Source organism: Procambarus clarkii, chromosome 51 (genome assembly GCF_040958095.1).
Source record: "Procambarus clarkii isolate CNS0578487 chromosome 51, FALCON_Pclarkii_2.0, whole genome shotgun sequence".
Lineage (NCBI taxonomy): Eukaryota > Metazoa > Arthropoda > Malacostraca > Decapoda > Cambaridae > Procambarus > Procambarus clarkii.
In genome coordinates this window covers 4,040,135-4,064,665 of record NC_091200.1, presented here as the reverse complement: position 1 = coordinate 4,064,665, position 24,531 = coordinate 4,040,135, and the positions used below count along the sequence as shown (strand labels likewise).

The 24,531-nt window shown below is 48.6% G+C and overlaps 1 protein-coding gene across 6 annotated transcripts in view; it reads left to right on the top strand.

The window, feature by feature from the left end:
- The window catches only part of LOC123774590 (max-interacting protein 1), a 739,857-nt gene that overhangs the window by 659,820 nt on the left and 55,506 nt on the right, over positions 1–24,531 (top strand). For all 6 annotated transcript variants that reach the window (XM_045768985.2, XM_045768983.2, XM_069303894.1 and 3 more), the window contains one exon: positions 13,404–13,518. In XM_045768985.2, coding sequence (XP_045624941.2) covers positions 13,444–13,518 — 75 coding nt within the window. In that variant the 5' untranslated portion in view covers positions 13,404–13,443. The remainder of the gene's footprint in view (positions 1–13,403; positions 13,519–24,531) is intronic.

Here is a 24,531-nt window from a genome sequence, read left to right as displayed (position 1 = left end):
AGAGCTATTCCCCCCACCCCCCGTTACAATGTTGGCAGCGGTGTTGAGCAATGTTTAAGGTATTGGTGTTCTTTTAACATTGTTCAGTCCCACGTGCCTTTTGCCGCTCAGGCGCTATCAGGGAGAGCTTGACAGGTGTTTATTATTCGCGAGTTAGCGAACTTTTTTCAGGCTAGGAGATAGGGATTCTCTGGTGTTGTGTTTAGTGATTTTGTGAGTTTTGTGAAGTTCAGGGAATGTTCTCCAGAACTTGCGTGTGAAGTGATTTATGTTAGTGATAAGACTTGGTGATTTTGGAACTTAGCGGTGTTGGTAGTGCAGGTCAGCTGAGTGTGACAGGTGACCTCGCATGTCCCAGGGGGACACCCAGCCACCGCTGGTCTCCAGGTCAGTGGGGAGTGGCAGGTGTAGTTCTTAAATAGATTTTAAGTAGTTTTTAGTGGTTCTGCTCAGATTATTGCGATCGACTGTTTTACTCCATTTGAACGCAATAACCCGAGGTGTACTGGTCTTGTACAGCATGCTAGGGGGAGCCTTAGTATGTCAGTAGACTTCACGTTGGGGACGCTCGACGTTAGATAGTCTGGTCACAGGGGTGGCAACAGTTTGGGGTTGTTGACCGGCGGAGAAGCTAGGGAGACACTCTGGGTCACGTAGGTGGCTGTAGGTTAAGGGTGGGAGTAATGGTTAATTATGTACTTAAGATTAGGAAAGGTACAGTTAAGTTAGGCTAGTGTTTTGTCTATTAGTGTTGATTTTTTTTTTTGTGTGACAAGTTAAAAGTAGTGATGACCTTATTCTCTCTTCTCTAACTTTACTCTGTTACTGTTTTATGTTCCACCAAGTCGATATCATTCAGAGTTAATTGGATTATTAAAAAAAAAATTGAAGTGTAGTTGTTGCCAGGAGGAGAGCGTTATGATATAACTGTGTAACCCTATACAAACTACAGGGTCACACAACAGCATGGAACACGGGTATTGTCGCCTTTCTGTTCACCCACAGGTGGGAGCCAGAAGAGAGGAGAGACGCACATACAAAAGAGGGAGACGGCTGCTGTGTACCACACTCAGGGGCGTTTATCACCACCACCACGACCAGCCCACTACCTGGAGGTCATGGCTCCACCACCACCACCACCCCAGGGGACCCCAAGATGCAGCCCTCTCGGTCGGTCAACATTGGTCTACCCTGTGGACCCCAGGACGGACGGACCCCAGTGGACCCCAAGACGGACGGACCCCAGTGGACCCCAGGTCGTTCTGCAGACGAACCCAGACGACCCAGTAAAGATGGAAGAGGAACAACGACTCCAGTCTGTCCCACCAACATCGGTCTACCCAGGACGGACCCCAATGGACCCCAGGTCGCTTGTCAAAGACCCATGGGAGGAGGAAGAGAGAAGAAAGAAGAGAGAAGAAAGAAGAGAGAAGAAAGAAGAGAGAAGAAGGAAGAGAGAAGAAAGAAGAGAGAAGAAAGAAGATAAGACAAGCTGAGTGAGACACGATGCCTCGTGTCCCTTGCTGGTATCAGCATCATTGCATGGAGCGTAATTGCAAGACAGGATCGTTTGCCTTAACTGGCCGCCCCTCCTACAAGCATGTTGCTCTGTTGAGTGATTCTTCCTGTGTCATGCGGACTTGATGTGGCTGTCAGAAGTAGCTCTCTGAAGGAGGCGTGCTGGAGCAACAGGGAGGAAGAAGAGTAGGATGGGATTTCTACTGTTGGCAACTATATGAAGGTCTCGAAACTTGTAGTCCCTATAGCTGTGAAGAACCCCAATATACGTCTCTCATGGTGACTGACGTAGGGCCAATTACAGATCAGCTGGGACAACCGAATTCCACGGTCCTGTGCGCAGTTCAAGTAGTAACGGCTTTCGGGTTGACCAAGGGTTGTTGTGCGTTAACGACGGAGAAGCGACGGAGGCAGTTGTGTTGAAGAAATGTGGTACAGGATTATCTACAAGACCAAGCAGTGACGTCGCCCAGCCAGAGACAATGGACGTCTGTCTATATATTTCATTTTTTTAGAGTAGGATGATGTATATTTGTTTAGCTAGGATGTATTCTTTTCGTTAATAAAGTTGTCGCACACAGCTAGCTTGCTTTAGCAGTGTTGCAAAAACTTTATTTTCGGGGAGAAGGGGAGATGTAACACTGTAAAAGTGTTTGGGTTAGTTTATTTAAAATATATATAGAGTACACGAGTCACAGACAAGGATCTGAGAGGCGCCAGTTGTCTGCCTGAGATCTCACACCTCTAACCGTTAATGACCCCAAGTGACCTGAGGTCAGATCATGATAATTTCACCTTGCTTCCGCTAAGCGTATAATTGGAGCCGGGTAGCCTTCAAACATGCCGACGTTTAAGGAGTGGCTTGGTAGTGCCGGAGGCTATCTACTTGTGGGCGGAGTTAGCTACTAGGTTCCCCAATATAAACTCGGAGAGCTATCCAGCATGGAGCATTAACAGACAGAACAGACAGAACGGCAGTCAGGAGAGCAGAGCAGACGGGAGGCTGTCGGCCGGCAGGGCGGGAGTCTCCGTCAACTACAAACCCCCCCCCCCTCTCTATTCAACTTAGACTCAGTCCTCGGTGAGTGAACATTAAGGTGACTTGGTCGTGTTTACATATGTTGTGTGATGATCAGGGGCAGTCAAGTTGTAGGGTTCTCGAATTCTTGGATGATGACTCACTTTGCATATTAAACTGGAACATTTTAATTGAATTGCTAAAATATGATACTTCATGTGAAATATAATTATGAATTTATTATTTAAATTGTGTTTAACTTTGTTCCCTAGAGATTTTGAGTTGAGATGAGAAAGCCTCTGTGATTACTGGTTTCATGGTTTAGAATGAGTACATGATAAAGATGGGAACTACTAATAATGAACTCATGATAACATCTTTGGTGAATATTGTGATACAGACAAGTTCCATTCCTTGTCTTGTATGTAATGATCATGAATGGATGGTGGCAGCATTTCGTCTTCTACTATCTACTCTTCTACTTCTATCTACTCTTCTACTTCTACCTAGCTACACCTCTCCCTCCACCCCCTCTCTAAACTCTCACTTTCAACTAATGACCCTCCTCGCTCCTCCCACCTCTCTCCCTCTCACCCCCAAGCCCTCACTAATTACTTCACTATTCATTTCTTTCCTTTCGTTTTCTCTTATACGTTTGTGGCAGTGATTATGTATTCTAGAGTTCTCTCTAGAGTTTCGGGTAGCTGATCCAGTTACGGCGCCTTGTGGTCTTAGCACCTAGGTAGTCGAATACCTAGGTTACAAGGTGTTGAACGAGAGAGGTTGCCTTAGGAACTCTGGAGGTGCTCTAGAATAGTTAGCTAACTGGGGACGGGATAACGGACTAGAGAGAGCTGTTTCCCCCGGCCTCGTTAGTTAACTGGGGGGGGGAATAATGGACAAGATAGAGCTATTCCCCCCACCCCCCGTTACACAGACAGCAGTACCCGAATCTCTGGTACAGTCAGTGGCACCTCAGTCCGTGGGAGAGTCAGCAATGGTTGAGTGTTGTGAGTGGGTGACACGGAGGAGGTGGGCCAGAGACAGGGATTAAGAGGGACATGCAGGATTATACAAGAGGCGGTAGACAGCCAGCCAGCCAGCCTCGGGTCTGGCAACAGCTGGGAACGCTCCAGCTGCCAGGTACACCAGCAGCTGCTGAGGATGTTGAGGTGGTCGTCATGTTGATGTGGTGATGATGTTGAGGTGGTCGTCATGTTGATGTGGTGATGATGTTGAGGTGGTGTTCAGCTCCGTGGGCTTACCCAGAAATTTCTCTACTCTCCCTCCCACTTCTACCGTACGCCGGCCCTATTCTGGCGTACGCCGGCCCTATTCTGGCGTACGCCGGCCCTATTCTGGCGTACGCCGGCCCTATTCTGGCGTACGCCGGCCCTATTCTGGCGTACGCCGGCCCTATTCTGGCGTATGTTGGCCCTACTCCTGCGTACACAATGTCTCTCTCTCTCTCTGGTCTGTTAGACCAGAACAGAAAGGCAGGCAGGCAGGAGGTAAGAAAGAAAGGCAGGAGGAGGAGGAGGTTGTCCGTGGTGCTGTGGTGTGTAAATACCGATATATCCTGGCCCCGCTGGAAGCCATTGACTCCTCTCGCTGTGGGGTGCTCGGCGGAGGCCGGGACGCGACGCTTCTTGCAATGGGCGATGATTTATCTCCCGGGGCGCGATATGACCAACACATATTTCACTTTTGTTGTGGTTATTATGCTGCTGAATTTCCACCACCCTCCTCCTATTTCACCCCCCGCCTTCCCCTCCCCCCTCCACCCTGCGTCCTCGTTCAACCCCCCTCCCTATCCTCGTCTGTTACGCCACATCCTTCCCCTTTCTCCCCTATTTCATCCTTCGTATGAGTGTACTTCTGACGCACTCACTCACTCACTCACTCACTCACTCACTCACTCACTCACCACGAGGTTAGGGGTCCACTTAGTCCTCGCGGCTGAGTGGACAGCGCTCGGGTGTCGTAGTCCGGATAACCCGGGTTCGATTCCCGGCGGAAGCGGAAACAAATGGTCAGTTTCTTTCACCCTGATGCACCTGTTCATCTAACAGAAAATAGGTACCCGAGAGTTAGACAGCTACTATGGGCTGCTTCCTGGACATAATAGACATAATAGAGGAAAAATTGATTGGTTAGAAAGGCGGGGTCCAAGAGCTAAATAGTTCGATTCTGCTTACACAGATAGTAAATACACACACTCACACTCACACTCACACTCACACTCTACCTACCTACAATATCATCTTAAATGCATGTCTTGAGGTTCGCAGTTTTATCTGCCGGCACTGGGCCAGAAGTGCCTCAGCTCCTGTCTGCCGGCATTGGAGCCTAGTTACTGAGGCACCACACAAGACCAGGCGAGGCCAGTGCACGAGAGTGGTTGAATCCGGTGTGCTCTGCTGAGCCTCGGGGCTCTCCCATCTCCCCACCTCACAGGGAGGACAGAAACGTTTAGGCGCGTTCCATGATGTCTCTGTTCACCTAGCAGCAAAGTAAGTACTTTGGAACGAGGCAACTGTCGTAGGTTGCATCCTGGGAAAGTGCAGTAGTGATCCCAGTGGCACCTCGCTAGTCCTCCGTGCAGGCTTCCTGTCCCCAACTACCAGAATATCTCACCATCACAGCTGGTGACAGCGGGCAAGTATCCCGAGACACAAGAGGTAGGGAGAAGGAAGGAACGAACTATCAGGGGGGAAAGCGCCAAGCCACTACGACTATATAGCACTGGGAAGGGGTCAGGATAAGGATTTGGGATGGGACGAGGGAAGGGAATGGTGCCCAACCACTTGGACGGTCGGGGGATTGAACGCCGACCTGCATGAAGCGAGACCGTCGCTCTGCCGTCCAGCCCAAGTGGTTAAGAAAAAAGAGTATAGCTTCCAGCGGTGACGCCAGACACACAACACTCACGTATCCTCGTGTGTGCTGGACACATCTCTCTTCCTAACTGATTCTTACTATTCCAACATTTCCGGCGAGCACAGGTGAGTCCTGGCCGACAAGTGCTTCCGCGCGCCACATTTCCTGGGAGTGGGTTCGGGGGGATCCTTGTGAGGGGGAGAGGTGGCCGGGTGGAGCAGTGGTGGGACTCGTTCCGGATGCGTCCCGGGACGGCTGGGCCTGCTGCAGTCTGCTGGTGGACACTATGTAGGGGGACACCACGCCTCAGTGTGTTTCTAGGGAGTTGTTGGAGAAAGAGAGAGAGTGTGTGTGTGTGTGTGTGTGTGTGTGTGTGTGTGTGTGTGTGTGTTTGATGGCTACTGAGTAGGCTACATCCTTCAGCCCACTCTTGGTCCGCTTAACGAGGCTAGGAAGCCCAGGAATTAGCAGGGGGGGGGGGGGGAGGGGGACAAAGCTGCACATGCTTCTACTGTTACTGCTTTTGTTGTGGGCTACATGAACCGAACTCCCCGTCCTTCTTCGTGAAGTCCTGCAGGGCCCTCAGCGAGGCTATCAGCCTGCTGCAGGAGTAGCACCAGGGGCGGCCCTTCAGGTCTTCGTCCTCGCGCATAACTCGTGCCTCTGGCGCCTTACAATCAGCTGCTCCGGGTAGATGGGACTCGACACCCAGGGAAGGCAGCTCATCTAGGGGAAGAAAAACAGACTTCAAACCTCCGCTGCCTCGCGGCCATACCCACTTTTGGGACAACCTTCAGAAGTCAACCTCGAGGAAAAATCTGGAGTTGGAGCCCATAAGGCAGTTTGTTGTTGATTTGAACCTCGTTCTGGCAGCTCCTGCGACGGTGCTGGAGCCAAGTCTATTGGAGTTTGCCTTTCCATTGGATAATTTCAGCATTGTGGAGAGGGTGGGACCCGCTGCATGGGTAACAGCTTCTCCTCCATATGGACCTACCCTGGCTTTGCGCCCTGGAGAGGACACTTCTGCCTCGACAACCAGAGCCCAACTCCATAGTCTGCCGAGACTGCAGGATGCCTACATATGAATTTCCTACTGATGGGTAGGATGGATTACTATCCTATCCTCCTAATAGACCGTCGCATTTGGACGCATTCTTTACCTAAGGCCAAAAATCGTCGTACTGGAAAGTGGAAGCGGCTCGCGAAATTGACATACTGTCCCGTTTTCTGTTTCGAGTCCTCTGATAGGTTAGGAAACGGGCACTTTAATACGACAGTTTCTTGACGTTGAGAAATCTTAGGAGGACGGACTAGGATTACTGTTCCTTGCAAGATGTGGCTCCAAGGGTGGGTGGAGCTCGATGGGTGGGCGGAGCTCGATGGGTGGGTGGAGCTCGATGGGTGGGCGGAGCTTGATGGGTGGGTGGAGCTCGATGGGTGGGCGGAGCTCAATGGGTGGGTGGAGCTCGATGGGTGGGCGGAGCTTGATGGGTGGGCGGAGCTCGATGGGTGGGTGGAGCTCGATGGGTGGGTGGAGCTCGATGGGTGGGCGGAGCTCGATGGGTGGGTGGAGCTTGATGGGTGGGCGGAGCTCGATGGGTGGGTGGAGCTCGATGGGTGGGTGGAGCTCGATGGGTGGGCGGAGCTCGATGGGTGGGTGGAGCTCGATGGGTGGGCGGAGCTCGATGGGTGGGTGGAGCTCGATGGGTGGGTGGAGCTCGATGGGTGGGTGGAGCTCGATGGGTGGGCGGAGCTCGATGGGTGGGTGGAGCTCGATGGGTGGGCGGAGCTCGATGGGTGGGTGGAGCTTGATGGGTGGGTGGAGCTCGATGGGTGGGTGGAGCTCGATGGGTGGGCAGGAACAGAAGGATGGATGTGCACCAATCCTAGACTACAGGAAGAGTTACATTGGGCCAAGAGTAAACACGCCCGGGCATGTTTACACCAAGACCCGCCGACAGTCACGGCACCGATGACGTATCCTGAACGGACTGCAGTTGTATAAACTTTAAAAATGTATTCCAGGTTAATACATAAATGTATTACGTGTTGGTGTATTCGCAAGACCTTACGTATTTCTCGATAAAATAAGGATATTGATTTGCCGTGAATGTTACAAAATGGTGAGCGTACTTGGTGGAAGATTGCAGGCGTCAGCAAGCATAAAGCAAGCTTAGCCTGCAGTGTATTTAATGGAAAATAGATTTTTGGACAATGGGGGTTATCGGCGGTTTGATATCATAAATGAATCGAGTGTTGGATGCTGGACACAAGATATGACGTTGGGGGATTGTAAGTAGAAACACTTGTGGTCGTTGGTCAGGTGGTGTTGTGTTTGACTCTGAGTATTATCGTCAGGGACGACCTCCTGGCTGTGTGGTAGAGTGCTTTGTGGTAGTTGTTCTAGGGTGCTGTGACGACCTGGTGGCTGTTCTAGGGTGCTGAGACGACCTCCTGGCTGTTCTAGGGTGCTGTGACGACCACCTGGCTGTGTGGTAGTGCTTTGTGGTAGCTGTTCTAGGGTGCTGTGACGACCTCCGGGCGTCACAGCACCACCTAGGGTGTTGAGACGACCTGGTGGCTGTTCTAGGGTGCTGAGACGACCTCCTGGCTGTGTGCTTTGTGCGGGTGGTTAGGACGCCGGGGGTGGGTGCCAGGGAGGCCTGAGGCACTGGAGGCAGCACACGCCATACTGCGAGTGGAGTGCCGGGGCTACACACTGGCTCCATAATGGGGGCGGGGGCTGGCTGGCTGGGGGGCTCACACTGGCCCCGTCTCGCATTCAGGAAAAATGTATGATGGAATATTTTTAATAAAATTGAGGTAGGAAAAGTTTGGTTGTGGATAGTGTGTATGTGCGTATGAGCTCAGCAAGTTTGGCTATAAATACGACACTATAGGTCATATATCTGAGACAAGATCCTTGGAGGAGGAACAAATATGAAATATACGGCATCCGCTGTGGGGGACGGGTGGGTCGCTGAGGCAGCCTGAATATTTCACCGAGGGGCCCTTGGCGCTGCCTCCAGTCAAGGCCACCTCACCGGAGGACGACGAAGGTGCAGAGGGAGGGGACGGGAGGGGCAGCAGCAGGAGGTACTGGTGAGGAGCCTGGCCAAGTGGCAGCAGGAGAAGGCGGCGCTGAAACAATAGATGACGCGAACGGAGGTTGTTGGAGGGAGGGATAGGAAAGGAGAGAAGAGGAGATAGGAGAAGAGGAGCAAGGGGAGAGGCAGGAAGGGAGGGAAGAGAAGCAGGGAGGGAGAGAGGGAAGGAGAGGAGCAGGGAGGGAGGAAGGGAAGGAGAGGAGCAGGGAGGGAGGGAGAGAGGGAGGAAGGGAGAGGAGTAGGGATGATTACAAGTGGAATTCGTGTGGATGGAGAGAAGGAAGTACAGAGGTTAAAGTAATTATCAGGATAAAGCACTAAGCTAGCACGCCTATATAGCACTTGAGTACAGAGATGGGTGGAGGAATTGTGGGGGAGAAGGTGAGGAAGATAGGGAGGTGAGGTGGATGAGGAGATAAGGGGACTCTGGGAACTGCCCATTAGAGCTAGGAGTTAGCCAAGAGGCTGGAGTGTTGGCGGAGGGAAGGCAGGGATGCAGGGCGGTTCCTGCGCACATCGTTATGACCTGAACCACTCCGCCATGGACCAGGTGTACGAGTCTCAACGAACCAATTGCGAGTAACCGATTGTTCGTCGGGAACCTGAGTGGTTGCTCTGATTGGCTGATTAGTCCTCGTCTGTACCAGTTAGGAGCGCAGCCGCCGGTGATAGGCGGCTCCCTTGGGGGCACCCTCGCCGCCCCTCCTCTATATAATACCCCGAAATGTTTGGAGCGGCAGAAATAGAATAACGGAACTACGGCCGTCTGATTTCATCTTAGTTTTATTGCCCAGACTTAAGGTACTTTCCTTCTCCCGCAGCTCAAGAGCCCTTGCCAGGCGCCCCCGAGGAGGAGATAAGGACTTTGTGTATCCTGGGAATAAGGGCGTTCGGTAACCTACAGTTCTCCTGCGGCTTCCTCTCCTCTTGGCAGCGATTCATTTGCTCAATTCGGGGAATTACATTTTTGTGTTAATTGATGAATGGGCGCCGGATATTTTATTGGTGTATTTTATTGCGACGAGGCTAATTGTTGGTTAGATGACGTGCCGCCCCTGTCACACTCATTCTCTGCTCCTTAACCAACTCCAACAGGTCGGGACCCGTAGCTTCGACCGTAGGCTCCGACACCTACGTGTTCCGCGAGGTGCAGGGGGTACCACCTTCCCCTTCGTACCCCTGCAGGTAGTGTGAACCCTCTGTTGTAGGATGGCAGGTGGAGAGAGGGAGGGAGGTGGGGGGGCAGCAGTGAGGTGGTCGTGCTGGGTGTGGAAGGTCAAAGATGAGCCAAACGGTTTGGGGCGGGCGTTGTGACAGGTAACTGACCTGAGCTGGACGTGAGCGTGCCCGGACCGTTGTCTGTACATCACCCAACCCCCGCCCTCTTGAAACCAGGAGCTGCTTGCTAGTGACACTGACGTTGCCGTACGCTAGTTCCCCCTGGTCATACCTGCTTGATGGGGTTCTGGGAGTTGTTCTACTCCCCAAGCCCGGCCCGAGGCCAGGCTCGACTTGTGAGAGTTTGGTCCACCAGGCTGTTGCTTGGAGCGGCCCGCAGGCCCACATACCCACCACAGCCCGGTTGGTCCGGCACTGGTTGGAGGAGACTATCTAGTTTTCTCTTGAAGATGTCCACGGTTGTTCCGGCAATATTTCTTATAGTCGCTGGGAGGACGTTGAACAACCGCGGACCTCTGATGTTTATACAGTGTTCTCTGATTGTACCTATGGCACCTCTGCTCTTCACTGGTTTTATTCTGCATTTTCTTCCATATCGTTCACTCCAGTATGTTATTATAATGTGTAGATTTGAGACCTGGCCATCCAGAATTTTCCACGTGTATATTATTTGATATCTCTCCCGTCTCCTTTCGGGAGAGAGATCAAGTGAGTACATTTCTACTGAGTACATTTGGAGAGCTTTGAGACGATCCCAATAGTTTAGGTGCTTTATCTCGTCTATGTATGCCGTATATGTTCTCTGTATTCCCTCTATTTCAGCAATCTCTCCTGCTCTGAGAGCGAAAGTGAGTACTGAGCAGTACTTAAGACGGGACAACAAAAGTTATTTGTATAGTACAACCATTGTGAAGGGATCCCTGGATTTGAGTGTTCATAATCCATCCTATCATTTTTCTGACTGACGCAATATTTGCTTGGTTATGGTCCCTTAACGTTAGGTCGTCAGTCATCATTATTCCCAAAATCCTTTACATGTTGACTACTATGGGCAGATTTGATTGTGTTTTGTATCCTGTATTATGTTTAAGGTTCTCATTTGATCATTGTTAATCGTTGTTGATCATCCTGTTGTTGTTTCCCATTTCCCGCTGGAAGATAATATTGATACTGAATTGTAATTGGTATGATTTATACGAATATAATGTGTGCTAATTTTAGTACCTTGAGATGATAATAGCGTGGGATGGTTTTCTTTACCGAGTATAATAGGGGTCAAGAAGACTGCAGTAAGGAACACAGCCTAACCTTCCCAACCACTTTGGACGGCAAAGCGACGAATCTTGCCTCTTGCAGGTCGACATTCGATCCCGAGGTTGGGGTTACATTCCTTCTCTCCGTCTTATCCCAGCTCCTTGTCATCATGTCCCCTCCAAGTGCCATACAGTTATATTGGTTACCGATTTTGCCTTATAATTACCGGAAGTACCTGGCTTAGTGCTTTCTCCTAGTGATTACTGAACCTTTAATTGTAGCCAATTTGATCATTGGCATAATTTAGCCGTCGAGAGCTGTAGGAAGTGTGGTTGTGTCTTTCACATGGGATGGGTTGAATTAACTTTTAAGTAATCAGGGTTCTTCATTCTGATAGTGCGGTCGCACCTCCACAGATTTCCAGTATCAGCTCTTGATACTGGCAATGGCTCAAAAGGGCCACCGCTTACGGGCTATTCATGCCCGTGCCACCTTTTGGGTGGCTTAATCTTCATCAATCATTATGATAGTGAGCATTGGGTCTCACGCGCCCAGCGGTGCGGTGTGTTGATGTCGGGAGATATTGTGTTTGACGGTTTGGGAAATGTTAGAAGGTGTTTTGATTTTCTGTACATTTTTAACACCTTGATGTTCCTTTTAGCATTTCTTAAAGATTAATGTGAAAGCTGAAGGTATTTATCTATTTCTTTAAATTTCCCCGTTTTGCTTTTTACTTTCTTGAAATATTTGAAGACGTTTGAGTAGTTCAGTAACCACATGTCTTCTTATGTAGAGTTGTCTGCTTTCCCTTCTTGTCTTGGCATTCCTTTGGTGTCTCTGACATGAGCCACAGAGACATTGACATTGAAAACCTTCTTTCTAGAGTAGTTAACAAATGGAATGCATTAAGAAGTGATGTGGTGGAGGCTGACTCCATACACAGTTTCAAATGTAGATATGATAGAGCACAGTAGACTCCAGAATCTCTACACCAGTTGATTTTTTTTTTTTTTTTTTTTTTTTTTGAGATATATACAAGAGTTGTTACATTCTTGTACAGCCACTAGTACGCGTAGCGTTTCGGGCAAGTCCTTAATCCTATGGTCCCTGGAATACGATCCCCTGCCGCGAAGAATCGTTTTTTCATCCAAGTACACATTTTACTGTTGAGTTAAAGAGAGGCTACAGTTAAGGAATTGCGCCCAGTAAATCCTCCCCGGCCAGGATACGAACCCATGACATAGCGCTCGCGGAACGCCAGGCGAGTGTCTTACCACTACACCACGGAGACTGCTAGTTGATTGATTGATAGATTGAGATAGAGATTGATAGTTGAGAGGCGGGACCAGAGTGTCAAAGCTCAACTCCCGCAAGCACAACTAGATGAGTACAACTTGGTGAGCACCTAATTGATCTCGCCCCCGTGCTGGCATTGAACTCTCATCTCTACACTTATGGAATGTTTCTCCGGTGACCTATATGGTCTTAGGTATTGGTCTTGGGGTCAGCGTGACTACCAGAGCTTCCCAAGAAGGCATGACGGAGTCTCCTGCTTATTCTAACGCAGTCAGTGGCCTCGTCGTTAAAGTTATACTGAATACATTCCCCCTTCACGGTGACCATTCCTCTGGAGCCGTGACTTACGAGGTAATACTGATTTACACATGTATGAGGTGGAGGCAGGAGAGTGATGTATCGCCACTTATATAATTTAAGTCTTCATAACTCTTTGTAGATGTTATAGTGAGTCTTTCTTATTGTTCATATTCTTTCATCACATTTCATCTGATTTATTTTTTTTTTAATTAGCAAGAGTTTTGTTTTCGTATTTGTGAGTGAATGGTTTTAATTACGTTCTTCACCTTCCAAGTAGAAATTTTGGCTTCTTAACCCATAACATATTCTATTGAGAAGTGAAATTTTACTCACGGTGCAGCGATTACCCAACTCTTACAACGATCTTACAGGGACGGTGTTCGATCCCCAGTGGTCCAAGTGGTAGGCACCGTTCTTTCAGCCCGTCCCTATATCCCAGCACCATGTCCTCGTATCCCTTCCAAGGGCTATATAATCATATTGGCTTAGCGCTTTCTCCTCATAATGATCTTATCTTACAATTATTCGTAGTCGGAAAAAGTTTTGTACAAAGTGTGTTCTTAATAAATAAGTTCTCTCTCAGGGTACCTATTGCACCTTTGCTCTTCAACGGGAGTATTCTGCACATCCTGCCATGCCTTCTGGTTTCATGTAATGTTATTTGTGTGGTCTTCTGGCCTAAGGGGGTTGGGGGTTATGCAACTTAAACCTCCAAAAGAGAGCTAAGGTGCGCGGGTGGCGCTAGGTATGAGGCGCATGAGTTTACTCATGCTACCATGAGTTAAGTGATGTAGAAGTATGAGTGAGCCAGAGATGTGCGAGGGAGCTAACGTGTGTTTACCTTCGTGCAGGCGGGCGCACCTGCGGACGTGCCTGGAGACGCTGAAGGAGATGGTGCCGCTGGGACCCGACGGCTCCAGACACACCACGCTGGGCCTCCTTACTCGCGCCAAGCACTTCATCAAGGTCAGTGTTCCTCGCCCTTCTCTCTCTTCCCCCTCCTCACGCATTCCCTCCTCACTGTGTCTATGGTAAACTTTGCTCCCCAACACGACTTCCTAACCTGCTCAACATACGGCACCTCGACGAACATGAAGCATACCTGGAGAGAGTTCTGGTGAGTTCCTCTACTCCCCAAGTCCGGCTTGGGGCCAGGCTGGACCTGGGATAACTTGGTCCAACAGGCTGTTGCTTGGAGCGGCCCGCAGGTCCCACATATTCACTACAGCCTGGTTGATGCGGTTCTTCTTCCAGGGACGTGTCGAATTTCAGCATGTATTCTGACACCCATCTTCACGTATCTCTACACCCCGGAGCTCTGTGTTTCATACTATTACTTTCCATAAGCCTCTGACAGATAATATGCTTTCTGAGGCATCAGACACCTGTAAGCTGCTGGTGGTAGCATCAGACACCTGTAAGTTGCTAGTGGTGGTATCAAACACCTGTAAGTTGCTAGTGGTGGTATCAGACACCTGTAAGTTGCTAGTGGTGGTATCAGACACCTGTAAGTTGCTAGTGGTGGTATCAGACACCTGTAAGCTGCTGGTGGTAGCATCAGACACCTATAAGTTGCTAGTGGTGGTATCAAACACCTGTAAGTTGCTAGTGGTGGTATCAGACACCTGTAAGTTGCTAGTGGTGGTATCAGACACCTGTAAGTTGCTAGTGGTGGTATCAGACACCTGTAAGTTGCTAGTGGTGGTATCAGACACCTGTAAGTTGCTAGTGGTGGTATCAGACACCTGTAAGTTGCTAGTGGTGGTATCAGACACCTGTAAGTTGCTAGTGGTGGTATCAGAGAGCTTCAGGTGCTCCAGCAATATGGAGGGCAGTTCAGTGTTACTTGTGGGGCTCCTCTCTTGACCAGAGAATAGGTGACAGGGATAGGGAAGGGGCGCAGCAGTGTGGCCCGTCCCAGGAGAGGGCGTAACACCCCAGCTCTGTCTGGGGGGCCCCGGCTCCCTCACTAAATATCCACCCAGAAGTCACTGAACCGTTTCTTGATCTAAAGGTTTATTCCCCGACAGTTACCTACGGGAGAGACCCACCAATGCTTTGTTTCTAATATTTTTACTGAGCGCTTATTATCCTGTACTGAGCGCTTCCCTGGAAACACAAACCGAAACTGTCTCTATTTTCCGTTTGTTACAACTTGTAATAAAGTTGTTACATCTTGGCTTAACGTGTTTATGACGTATTAGAACGGTGTTACAACTTGCTATATTGGTTGTTATAACTGGTTAGGAGGTGTTAAAACTTGTTCGAACGTTGTACCAACGTCGTAGTTTCGGTGTGTGTTTGTGTGTGTTTTGAAAAAAAAAAAGATTTCAATTGAAATTTTTTTTTTCTGAGTAGTGTTACTCTTTTTTTACCTAGTGTTTCGGTAGTGTTAGCGCTGGCGGGGGTGGAGGATGAGAGGCCGCTGACGGTGTTCCCGTGTGGTGGGGACCTGTAGCAGGGATAGAAGCGTGACTACGGGACGCTGGAACCCGGTATAAATCCATCTGGTGTTTCTCTGTATAGCGGGGCAGTATTGATTTTGCGTTGTGGTGTGACAAATGTTGGCCTCGACCTTTTAAAGAGGGCAGCGCCACCGGGTATGTGGGTGTGGGTGTGGGTGTGTATGTGTGTGGGTGTAGAGGTGTGGGTGGGTAGGTGGGTGGGAGTCTATTCGCCTAGTTGTGCTTGCGGGGGTTGAGCTCTACTCTTCCGGCCCGCCTCTCAATTGTCAATCAACTGTTACTAATTTTTTATTATTTTTCTCCACATACATACACATCCAGGAAGCAGCTCCGTAACAGCTGTCTAACTCCCAGGTACCTATTTACTGCTAGGTAACAGGGGCAACAGGGTGAAAGACACTTTGCCCATTTGTTTCTACTTGGTCCGGGAATCGAACCCGGGCCACAGAATTCTGAGTCCTGTGCGCTGTCCACTCAGCTACCAGACCCCCTCCCCACACAGTGTGTGTGTGTGTGTGTGTGTGTGTGTACTCACCTAGTTGTGCTTGCGGGGGTTGAGCTCTGGCTCTTTGGTCCCGCCTCTCAACCGTCAATCAACAGGTGTACAGGTTCCTGAGCCTATTGGACTCTATCATATCTACACTTGAAACTGTGTATGGAGTCAGCCTCCACCACATCACTGCCTAATGCATTCCATTTGTCAACCACTCTGGCACTAAAAAAGTTCTTTCTAATATCTTTGTGGCTCATTTGGGCACTGTTTTCACCTGTGTCCCCTTACCTTGAGGTGCTTCCGGGGCTTAGCGTCCCCGCGGCCTGGTCGTCGACCAGGCCTCCTGGTTGCCGGACTGATCAACCAGGCTGTTGGACGCGGCTGCTCGCAGCCTGACGTACGAGTCACAGCCTGGTTGATCAGGTATCCTTTGGAGGTGCTTATCCAGTTCTAGCCCTAGCCCTACCCCTAGTGCGTGTGCCTCTTATGTTAAATAGCCTGTCTTTATCTACCACATCAATTCCCTTGAGAATCTTGAATGTGGTGATCATGTTCCCCCTAACTCTTCTGTCTTCCAGCGAAGTGAGGTTTAATTCCCGTAGTCTCTCCTCGTAAGCTCATTCCTCTCAGCTCGGGTACTAGTCTGGTGGCAAACCTTTCAACCTTTTCCAGTTTGGTCTTATTCTTGACTAGATATGGACTCCATGCTGGGGCTGCATACTCCAGGATTGGCCTGACATATGTGGTATACAAAGTTCTGAATGATTCCTTTCAGAAGTTTCTGAATGCCGTTCTTATGTTGGCCAGCCTGGCATATGCCGCTGATGTTATCCTCTTGATATGGGCTGCAGGAGACAGGTCTGGCGTGATATCAACCCCCAAGTCTTTTTCTTTCTCTGACTGTTGAAGTATTTCATCTCCCAGATGGTACCTTGTATGTGGCCTCCTGCTCCCCACACCTATCTTCATTACATTACATTTGGTTGGGTTAAACTCTAACAACCATTTGTTTGACCATTCCTTCAGCTTGTCTAGGTCTTCTTGAAGACTCAAGCAGTCCTCATCTGTCTTAAACCTTCTCATAATTTTGGCATCGTCCGCAAACATTGAGAGAAATGAATCTATACCCTCCGGGAGATCACTTACATGTATCAGAAACAAGATAGGACCGAGTACAGAGCCCTGTGGGACTCCACTGGTGACTTCACGCCAATCTGAGGTCTCACCACTCACCGTAACTCTCTACTTCCTATTGCTTAGGTACTCCCTTATCCACTGGAGCACCTTGCCACCTTGTGTGTGTGTAATTACCTAAGTGTAATTACTTGAGTGTAGCTCTCATCCTGTAACTACGCTTGTGGTGTCCCGTCTTCCCAGCACTGTCATATAACGCTTTGTGTGTGTGTGTGCGCGCGTGCGTGTTTACTATATATATTCACTATTTGTTTCTGCAGAATCGAGCTATTAGCTCTTGGACTTGCCTTGTTCTAACTTTTGCCAGTGTAGAGTACTCTGCTGTCGTTATCCTATTTATATGTGCTTCAGTAGTTAGATTAGGTGTTACGTCCACGCCCAGGTCTCTTTCTCGCGTCGTCACAGGTAGGGAGTCCCCCTTCATTGTGTACTGTCCCATTGGTCGCCTCCCTGGAAACACAAACCGAAACTGTCTCTATTTTCCGCTTGTTACAACTTGTAATAAAGCCGTTACATCTTGGCTTAACATGTTTGACGTATTAGAACGTTGTTACAACTTGTTATATTGGTTGTTATAACTGGTTAGGAGGTATTAAAACTTGTTCGAACGTTGTACCATCGTCGTAGTTTCGGTGTGTGTTTGGCGGGCAGCTATCACCTAATACCATTTCCATAATTTCACATTTGCTCGTGTTGAACTCTAGCAGCCATTTCTCTGACCATCTCTGCTACCCCACACACCCCCCTGGCCTCCTGCTACCACACAACACCCGTGGCCTCCTACCACACACACACACCTGGCCTCCTGCTACCTCACCAGACATATGGTCCTCAAAGGCAGATCTTGTGCCCTGTGCATTTCTCCACAACCACTTGAGCACCCATCCTCAGCCCCTCCACCCATGTTGTGTGTCCCGCTGTTCCTCACCTGCAGTGTTGTGGGGGCTGAGTGGACTGCGGCGTCTTGTGCTTGCCCTCAGCCTCGGCTCAAATAATATTAGTCTATCGTGCTTCCCGATGCATGATTTATTATGACCGGCGTGACTATGTATCTATATCCCGGCAGACAGACACACACACACCTGTGGTATTGTCTGCGTGTGACAAGCTCCTGCCTCGCTGCTCTGCTGCCTCTTGTAGTGGCCTTCCTCTCTCCCCGTCTCTCTGCTTCTCATCTCTTGCATTATCTCTTAACCTGACCGCTTCCCTATTTATTCTCTCTCTCCCTCTCCTCTATCTCCTTCGTCGGGTTGTGAGGGACACTACCGGCTCCTCCTCATGCCATTATCTATATATACTCATGCCAGTATCTATATATACTCATGCTATGCTTGCTTACCCATTCAGTCAGTCTTTCTCTCTGTCTGGGGGCTGTGTGCTCTCATGTACACCTGGCCACGGGGACGTATATATATGGCGCCGCCTCGCGCCACAAGCCAGGCTTGTCACTGGGGAAACATGAATAATTCTTTTGAGAGTAATGCCCTGTTCTCCTCCCCCCCCCCTCCTCTCGGGGCGTGTGTCTTGCTGCCTGCCTTATACACGCGAGCACAATCACATACACACACACGCACGCGCATGCGCACGCACAAGGGGCCGGCCGGCCGAGCGGAAAGCACGCTGTACATTTGATCCTGATCTTGTGGTCCCGGGTTCGATCCCGGGCGCCGGCGAGAAACTATGGGCAGAGTTTCTTTCACCCTATGCCCCTGTTGCCTAGCAGTAAATAGGTACCTGGGAGTTAGTCAGCTGTCACGGGCTGCTTCCCGTGTGTGTGTGTGTGTGTGTGTGTGTGTGTGTGTGTGTGTGTGTGTGTGTGTGTGTGTGTGTGTGTGTGTGTGTGGGGTGTGGGGTGTGGGGTGTGGAAAAAAAAGTAGTAGAAACAGTTGATTGACAGTTGAGAGGCGGGCCGAAAGAGCAGAGCTCAACCCCCGCAAGCACAACTAGGTGAATACACACCACACACACACCACACACACACACCACACACACACACACACACACACACACACACACACACACACACACACACACACACACACACACACACACACACACACACACAAATGATTGTTAGAGTTTAACCCAAGCAAATGCAATGTAATGAAGATAAGTTTAGGGAGCAGGAGACCAGATACAAGGTATCATTTGGGAGATGAAATACTTCAAGAGTCAGAGAGAGAGAGAAAGACCTGGGAGTTGATATCACGCCAGACCTGTCCCCTGAAGCTCATATCAAGAGGATAACATCAGCGGCATATACCAGGTTGGCTAACGTAAGAACGGCCTTTAGTAACTTGTATAAGGAATCTTTCAGAACTTTGTATACCACATATGTCAGACCAGTCCTGGAGTTTACGGCTCCAGCATAGTCCATATCTAGTCAAGCATAGGACTAAACTGAAAAAGGTTCTAAGGTTTGCCACCAGACTAGTACCCGAACTGAGGGGTATGACCTACACAAGTAGGTGAATACAACTAGGTGAATACTCACTCACACACACACACACACACACACACACACACACACACACACACACACACACACACACACACACACACACACACACACACACACACACTTACACACACACTTACACACACACACACACACACACACACACACACACACACACACACACACACACACACACACACACACACACACACACACACAGCGCGTCAAGGTGTACAAGGAGACTAGCAGTGTTCCTAGGTGAACGCCCCGAGTCCATTACTGCGCTGCTTCCTCGCACTCTTGTATTGCTCCACGAGAGCAGCCAGCAAGGAGTTATCTGCTTGTTTATCCAGGCTGTTGTGACCTCGGCCTGGCCACCTTGTCTGCCGCGGAGGGGGGGGGGGTGCTGCCTTCCCTAGTGCTGTGGGTATACTCTGCCAACAGTGACCCTGTGCACACGGAACCACTTCAGAGACGACCGTAGTCAGAGGAATGACTGGAAGAGCAGTTTAAACCCCTCTCCCCCTTCCCTTCCCCTCCACCCCAACGATACTAACCCCTCCTGGGATCACCCCAGCCCCCCCCCCCTTTACCACACGGCGCAACAGGTACCACAAGACTAGTGAGGCAGAGGCCGAGGCCCCGTTGTCACTGATACGTCTGTACTAATAGGCAAGTCCTGGCCCTTATGGGCAGTTCTTCCTCCCTCACTCCCTTTCGGGGTATTAGTGTACCCTGTGTACCCTTGGAGTGTTGTCAGGGGTTCCTCCCCGGTGTTGTCACCCACACGGCCTCTTGCCACACCACCACCACTTGTCTCTACACCACTTGCTCCAAATCTTTATATTTAGTGCAAAAAATTACCTGTGTGTGTGTGTTTACTCACCTAGTTGTGTTTGCGGGGGTTGAGCTCTGGCTCTGGTGTGTGTGTGTGTGTGTGTGTGTTGTGTGTGTGTGTGTGTGTGAAGACAAATTGTACGAGGAACTGTGTACTCGTCTAGTTGTGCTTGCGGGGGGTTGAACTTTGGCTCTTTGGTCCCGCCTCTCAACTGTCAATCAACTGGTGTATAGATTCCCGAGTCTATTGGAGTCTATCATATCAACATTTGAAACTGTGTATGGCGTCGGCCTCCACCACATTAAGCCTAATGCATTCCCTCTCTTAACTACTCTGATTCTTGTGTAGTTGTCCTGGCTACCCAGCGGCATCCTTGGGTTAATTGTAGTTGACAAAATCGGCTAACGAGGCTGTTAGAGGCGGGACTGCCTCTCGGTGCTTCACTGCCACCTAACGAGCTAATCTATTTAAGGCAGACAAAACGTACCACAAGTCCAGAAGCGTCGCCCGCTCCTCAAGGTTCATATCTACTGCGATACACAAGAAGTTAATGAATCGAATAGCCGAAAACAGAAGAGGCACAATGTGCAGCCCGTCTTCCTAAGGTGTCCCAACGTCAAGAAACTGTCGTACTAAAATGCCCTTATCCTTACCTACCAGAGAACTCCAAACAGAAAACGGGACAGTATGTCGATTTTGCGAGCCCCCTTCCATTTTCTAGTACGATGATTTCTGGCTCTTGGTAAAGTATCGGTCAAAATGCGAGCCTCTATTAGGAGAACGGGTTGCAATGTCTTTAACGTAGTCGCAGGAGCTCACAAGGATAATACAAGCGAAAGACGTGTAATTTATATTCTCTATACGCTATAACAGCTGTATATACTAATATAGAATTAACATATACACACGGGCGGGGAGTAGAGGTGTCTTTGGTAGGTGTTAGTATGTAAAGAGAATCTTTGCATAATGTGTGAGAGAATATGGGAGGTTGGGAGAGCATCGCGTGGATGGGAGGGGGGGGAAAGGATTGTGGGATGGGAGATGGATAGTGGAGGTTCCATTACTCTGGCTCATTACTGCCGCCCAGGGAGCCCCGGCGGGGAGGGAATGGCCGACACTCCATGCACAGAAGGCCAGGCTCTGACCTTTACACCAGTTGGTCTCTGGGAGCGGCGCTGAGGCCCATGGTGTTCAACTCCGGACGGCCCGCCTGGTGCAACTGGGAGGCGCAGGGGATCGTCTCAAAGTGATCGTCTGGCCTGGCTCTGAGAGAGAGTCTGGCTCTGTGAGAGTGTCTGGCTCTGTGAGAGTGTCTGGCTCTGAGAGAGAGTCTGGCTCTGAGAGAGAGTCTGGCTCTGAGAGAGAGTCTGGCTCTGTGAGAGTGTCTGGCTCTGAGAGAGAGTCTGGCTCTGAGAGAGAGTCTGGCTCTGAGAGAGAGTCTGGCTCTGAGAGAGAGTCTGGCTCTGAGAGAGAGTCTGGCTCTGTGAGAGTGTCTGGCTCTGTGAGAGTGTCTGGCTCTGAGAGAGAGTCTGGCTCTGAGAGAGAGTCTGGCTCTGAGAGAGAGTCTGGCTCTGAGAGAGAGTCTGGCTCTGAGAGAGTCTGGCTCTGAGAGAGAGTCTGGCTCTGTGAGAGAGTCTGGCTCAAGTTAACCGTAGCCGTAAACCTCGGGGCTGGCCTGTTGCTGTGTCACCATAGGCCTAAGGGACTATCCGGCTTTCCCTGCTCTTTGAACTTTGTTTGTATTCAGATATTTTTTCAAGTTTAAATTCTTCTTCGTAAAAACATTTATGATGAATAATAAATGCAAATGAATTATGAAATTATATTATATATATATATATATATATATATATATATATATATATATATATATATATATATATATATATATATATAATATAATATAATATAATATAATATTAATAATAATAATAGTAATACACAGGGCGCCTGACAGCTCAATGGACAGCGCTTCGGATTCGTTGTCCTGAGGTTCCGGGTTCGATCCCCGGTGGAGGTGGAAACAAAATGGGCAGAGTTTCTTTCACCCTGATGCCCCTGTTACCTAGCAGTAAATAGGTCCCTGTACTTGGCTGACTTGTCTCTCTTTCTCTGTGTGTCGCCGCGGCTCCTGCTTGGCTAGCAGAGAGGTTGATATATGTGGTTGCCAGGGTGGATACGCAAGTATAGTCCCACGCCAACTGTCTGCCACCGATCCAAGGGCGCAGTGTGATTCCGTCTGGTCGGCCGGCAAAGCTAACAGAGTTATGGTTCAATAGATTGCGGGGCACAATTTATATATATATAATACATATATCATTATATAATTATATATATATATATATATATATATATAATATATAATATATAATGTATATAATTAAAATAATAAAAGTAAACCTAATTCCAGCCTTAAATGTTTCTAGGCCTGATTTAACACCTAAATGTACTGTATTAGGCCTAGCATGGTCTGGTTAGTTTTATTAACAAAAATTCAAAACCTTTTCCGGTTTGTCCAAATTCAATAGTGCTAAATAGTACTTTCTAATTGTCCATTACGTCAAACTTACGATAGTCCACATCGTTACTATAAGCACTACCTGAACAGGAGCCTGGGCTGTGTATATATTCTTTAATTAATAAAAATGTAAATTAAATGCGGCGGGCGTGGACCGTAGACTTTTTAACCCCACCTCACATGCTTAAGCGTCATATTAACCACTTATTTGTATTAGGGCACAGGTAGTGAGGAGGACATATGTACAGTGGTTATGTTACAACAACGAACATATTACTGGTAACAGGGGTGAGTAGGGGCAACGCTTACCTTGTCAAAACAGGTAAATTACTTGACCTTCGTTCGGAGCTGTCAACTCCACGGAGCTGTCAATTCCACGGAGCTGTCAATTCCACGGAGCTGTCAACTCCGATAGCATTCATTTACGGGCGCCTCAAATGACATGTTGACTCGTTTGGTCAAAGTCATGATTAGCCGAAAAGGCAGTTAAACGATCAATTATACTTATCAGCGATCATTACGTGATTTACTAATGCGCTGTGTATTTACATAGGGGGTCCTATAGCACATTGGTCTTCGTTCTCGGCATACAATCGAAAGATCCCGGGTTCAATCACCGTGCAGGACACAAATGATTGGGCAAATCTCCTTTTTACCTAATGCCTCTATTCACTTAGAACTAAATAGGTGTCCATGATTTTGACGATTTTTGTAGATTCTATTATGGGGAAGGCGTGGCACCAGGAAGGAATATATATATATATATATATATATATATATATATATATATATATATATATATATATATATATATATATATATATATATATATATTTTAGCACCAGGAAGGAGTATATATATATTATATATATATAATTGGTCGAAGTTAAGTACAGTCTTCCTGTCCCCGACAACGGGAACGACAGTCCTAACTAGATGATCAATTCGAGTCGTTCAGAAATTTGATATTCAATTGTGAATTTAGGGAAGAAAACGTCTTCAAACTAGAAAATAAATTGAGACTGGATGAATGGTAAATGTAATTATGAGCAGAAAATGCTGGCCAAGTGTGCCTATATAGCACCGGGAAAGCTTGTGAGTAAGGAGTTATGGAGCTGGTATATGAGGGGCAGTATCGGAACGGTATCCCTGAAATTGGACCATCGGGGATCGAACGCAGACTATGCAGGAAGCGAGACCTTTCCTTTATGGACTAGGGCAAGAGCACCCGAAATATCTATCAAGCCATTTTCTCCCTCATATCAATATTGATGCTGTTGCTCTCTAAGCTTAATTGTTCATTCTTTCAAGCCAACACTAAGAATGTTGACAGTGTCATAAGTCCAGGTGTTGACAGTGCCATAGACTAGGTATCTAATTCATTAAATGTCCTAATAATTAGTTATGAGTGACAGCTGTCTAATAACGCCGCAGAGGTTGGGACATTGTTCAGCAGAGTACAATAAGTAACACGGAGCATAATAGGTAAACAAAGACCTGAATAGGGCAGGGGAGGGAAGCGAACTATCAGGGGAAAGTGCCAAGCCATTACGAATATATATCACTTGGAAGGGGATCAAGATACAGTAATATTTTGTGGTTATTGACGGAGTTGCTCCCAACGCTTGGTAGAATGCGTTGTTTGTACCTGGTAGAATGCGTTGTGTAGGTCAGCAGCAGCAGTTGTGGGTCAGGGAGGGGGCAGCAGGGAGTGATTGGGGCGGTCGTCTGGGAGATTTGTCCAGCATCCCTGCTTCCGCCCCCTTGCACACACCCGTTACTATGGTGACATCCCTCCACCTAGTTCTATTACCTGTTTCGTCTCTCTCTCTCTCTCTCTCTCTCTCTCTCTCTCTCTCTCTCTCTCTCTCTCTCTCTCTCTCTCTCTCTCTCTCTCTCTCTCTCTCAACTTGTCATTCCTCTATTCCTATTTCACATCTGTAGGGGCGCCTCCTGCAGTGCGCTCTCGTGAATACGTACTTGGCTTTTTGTGTCGTTTAAATGAATTACAGC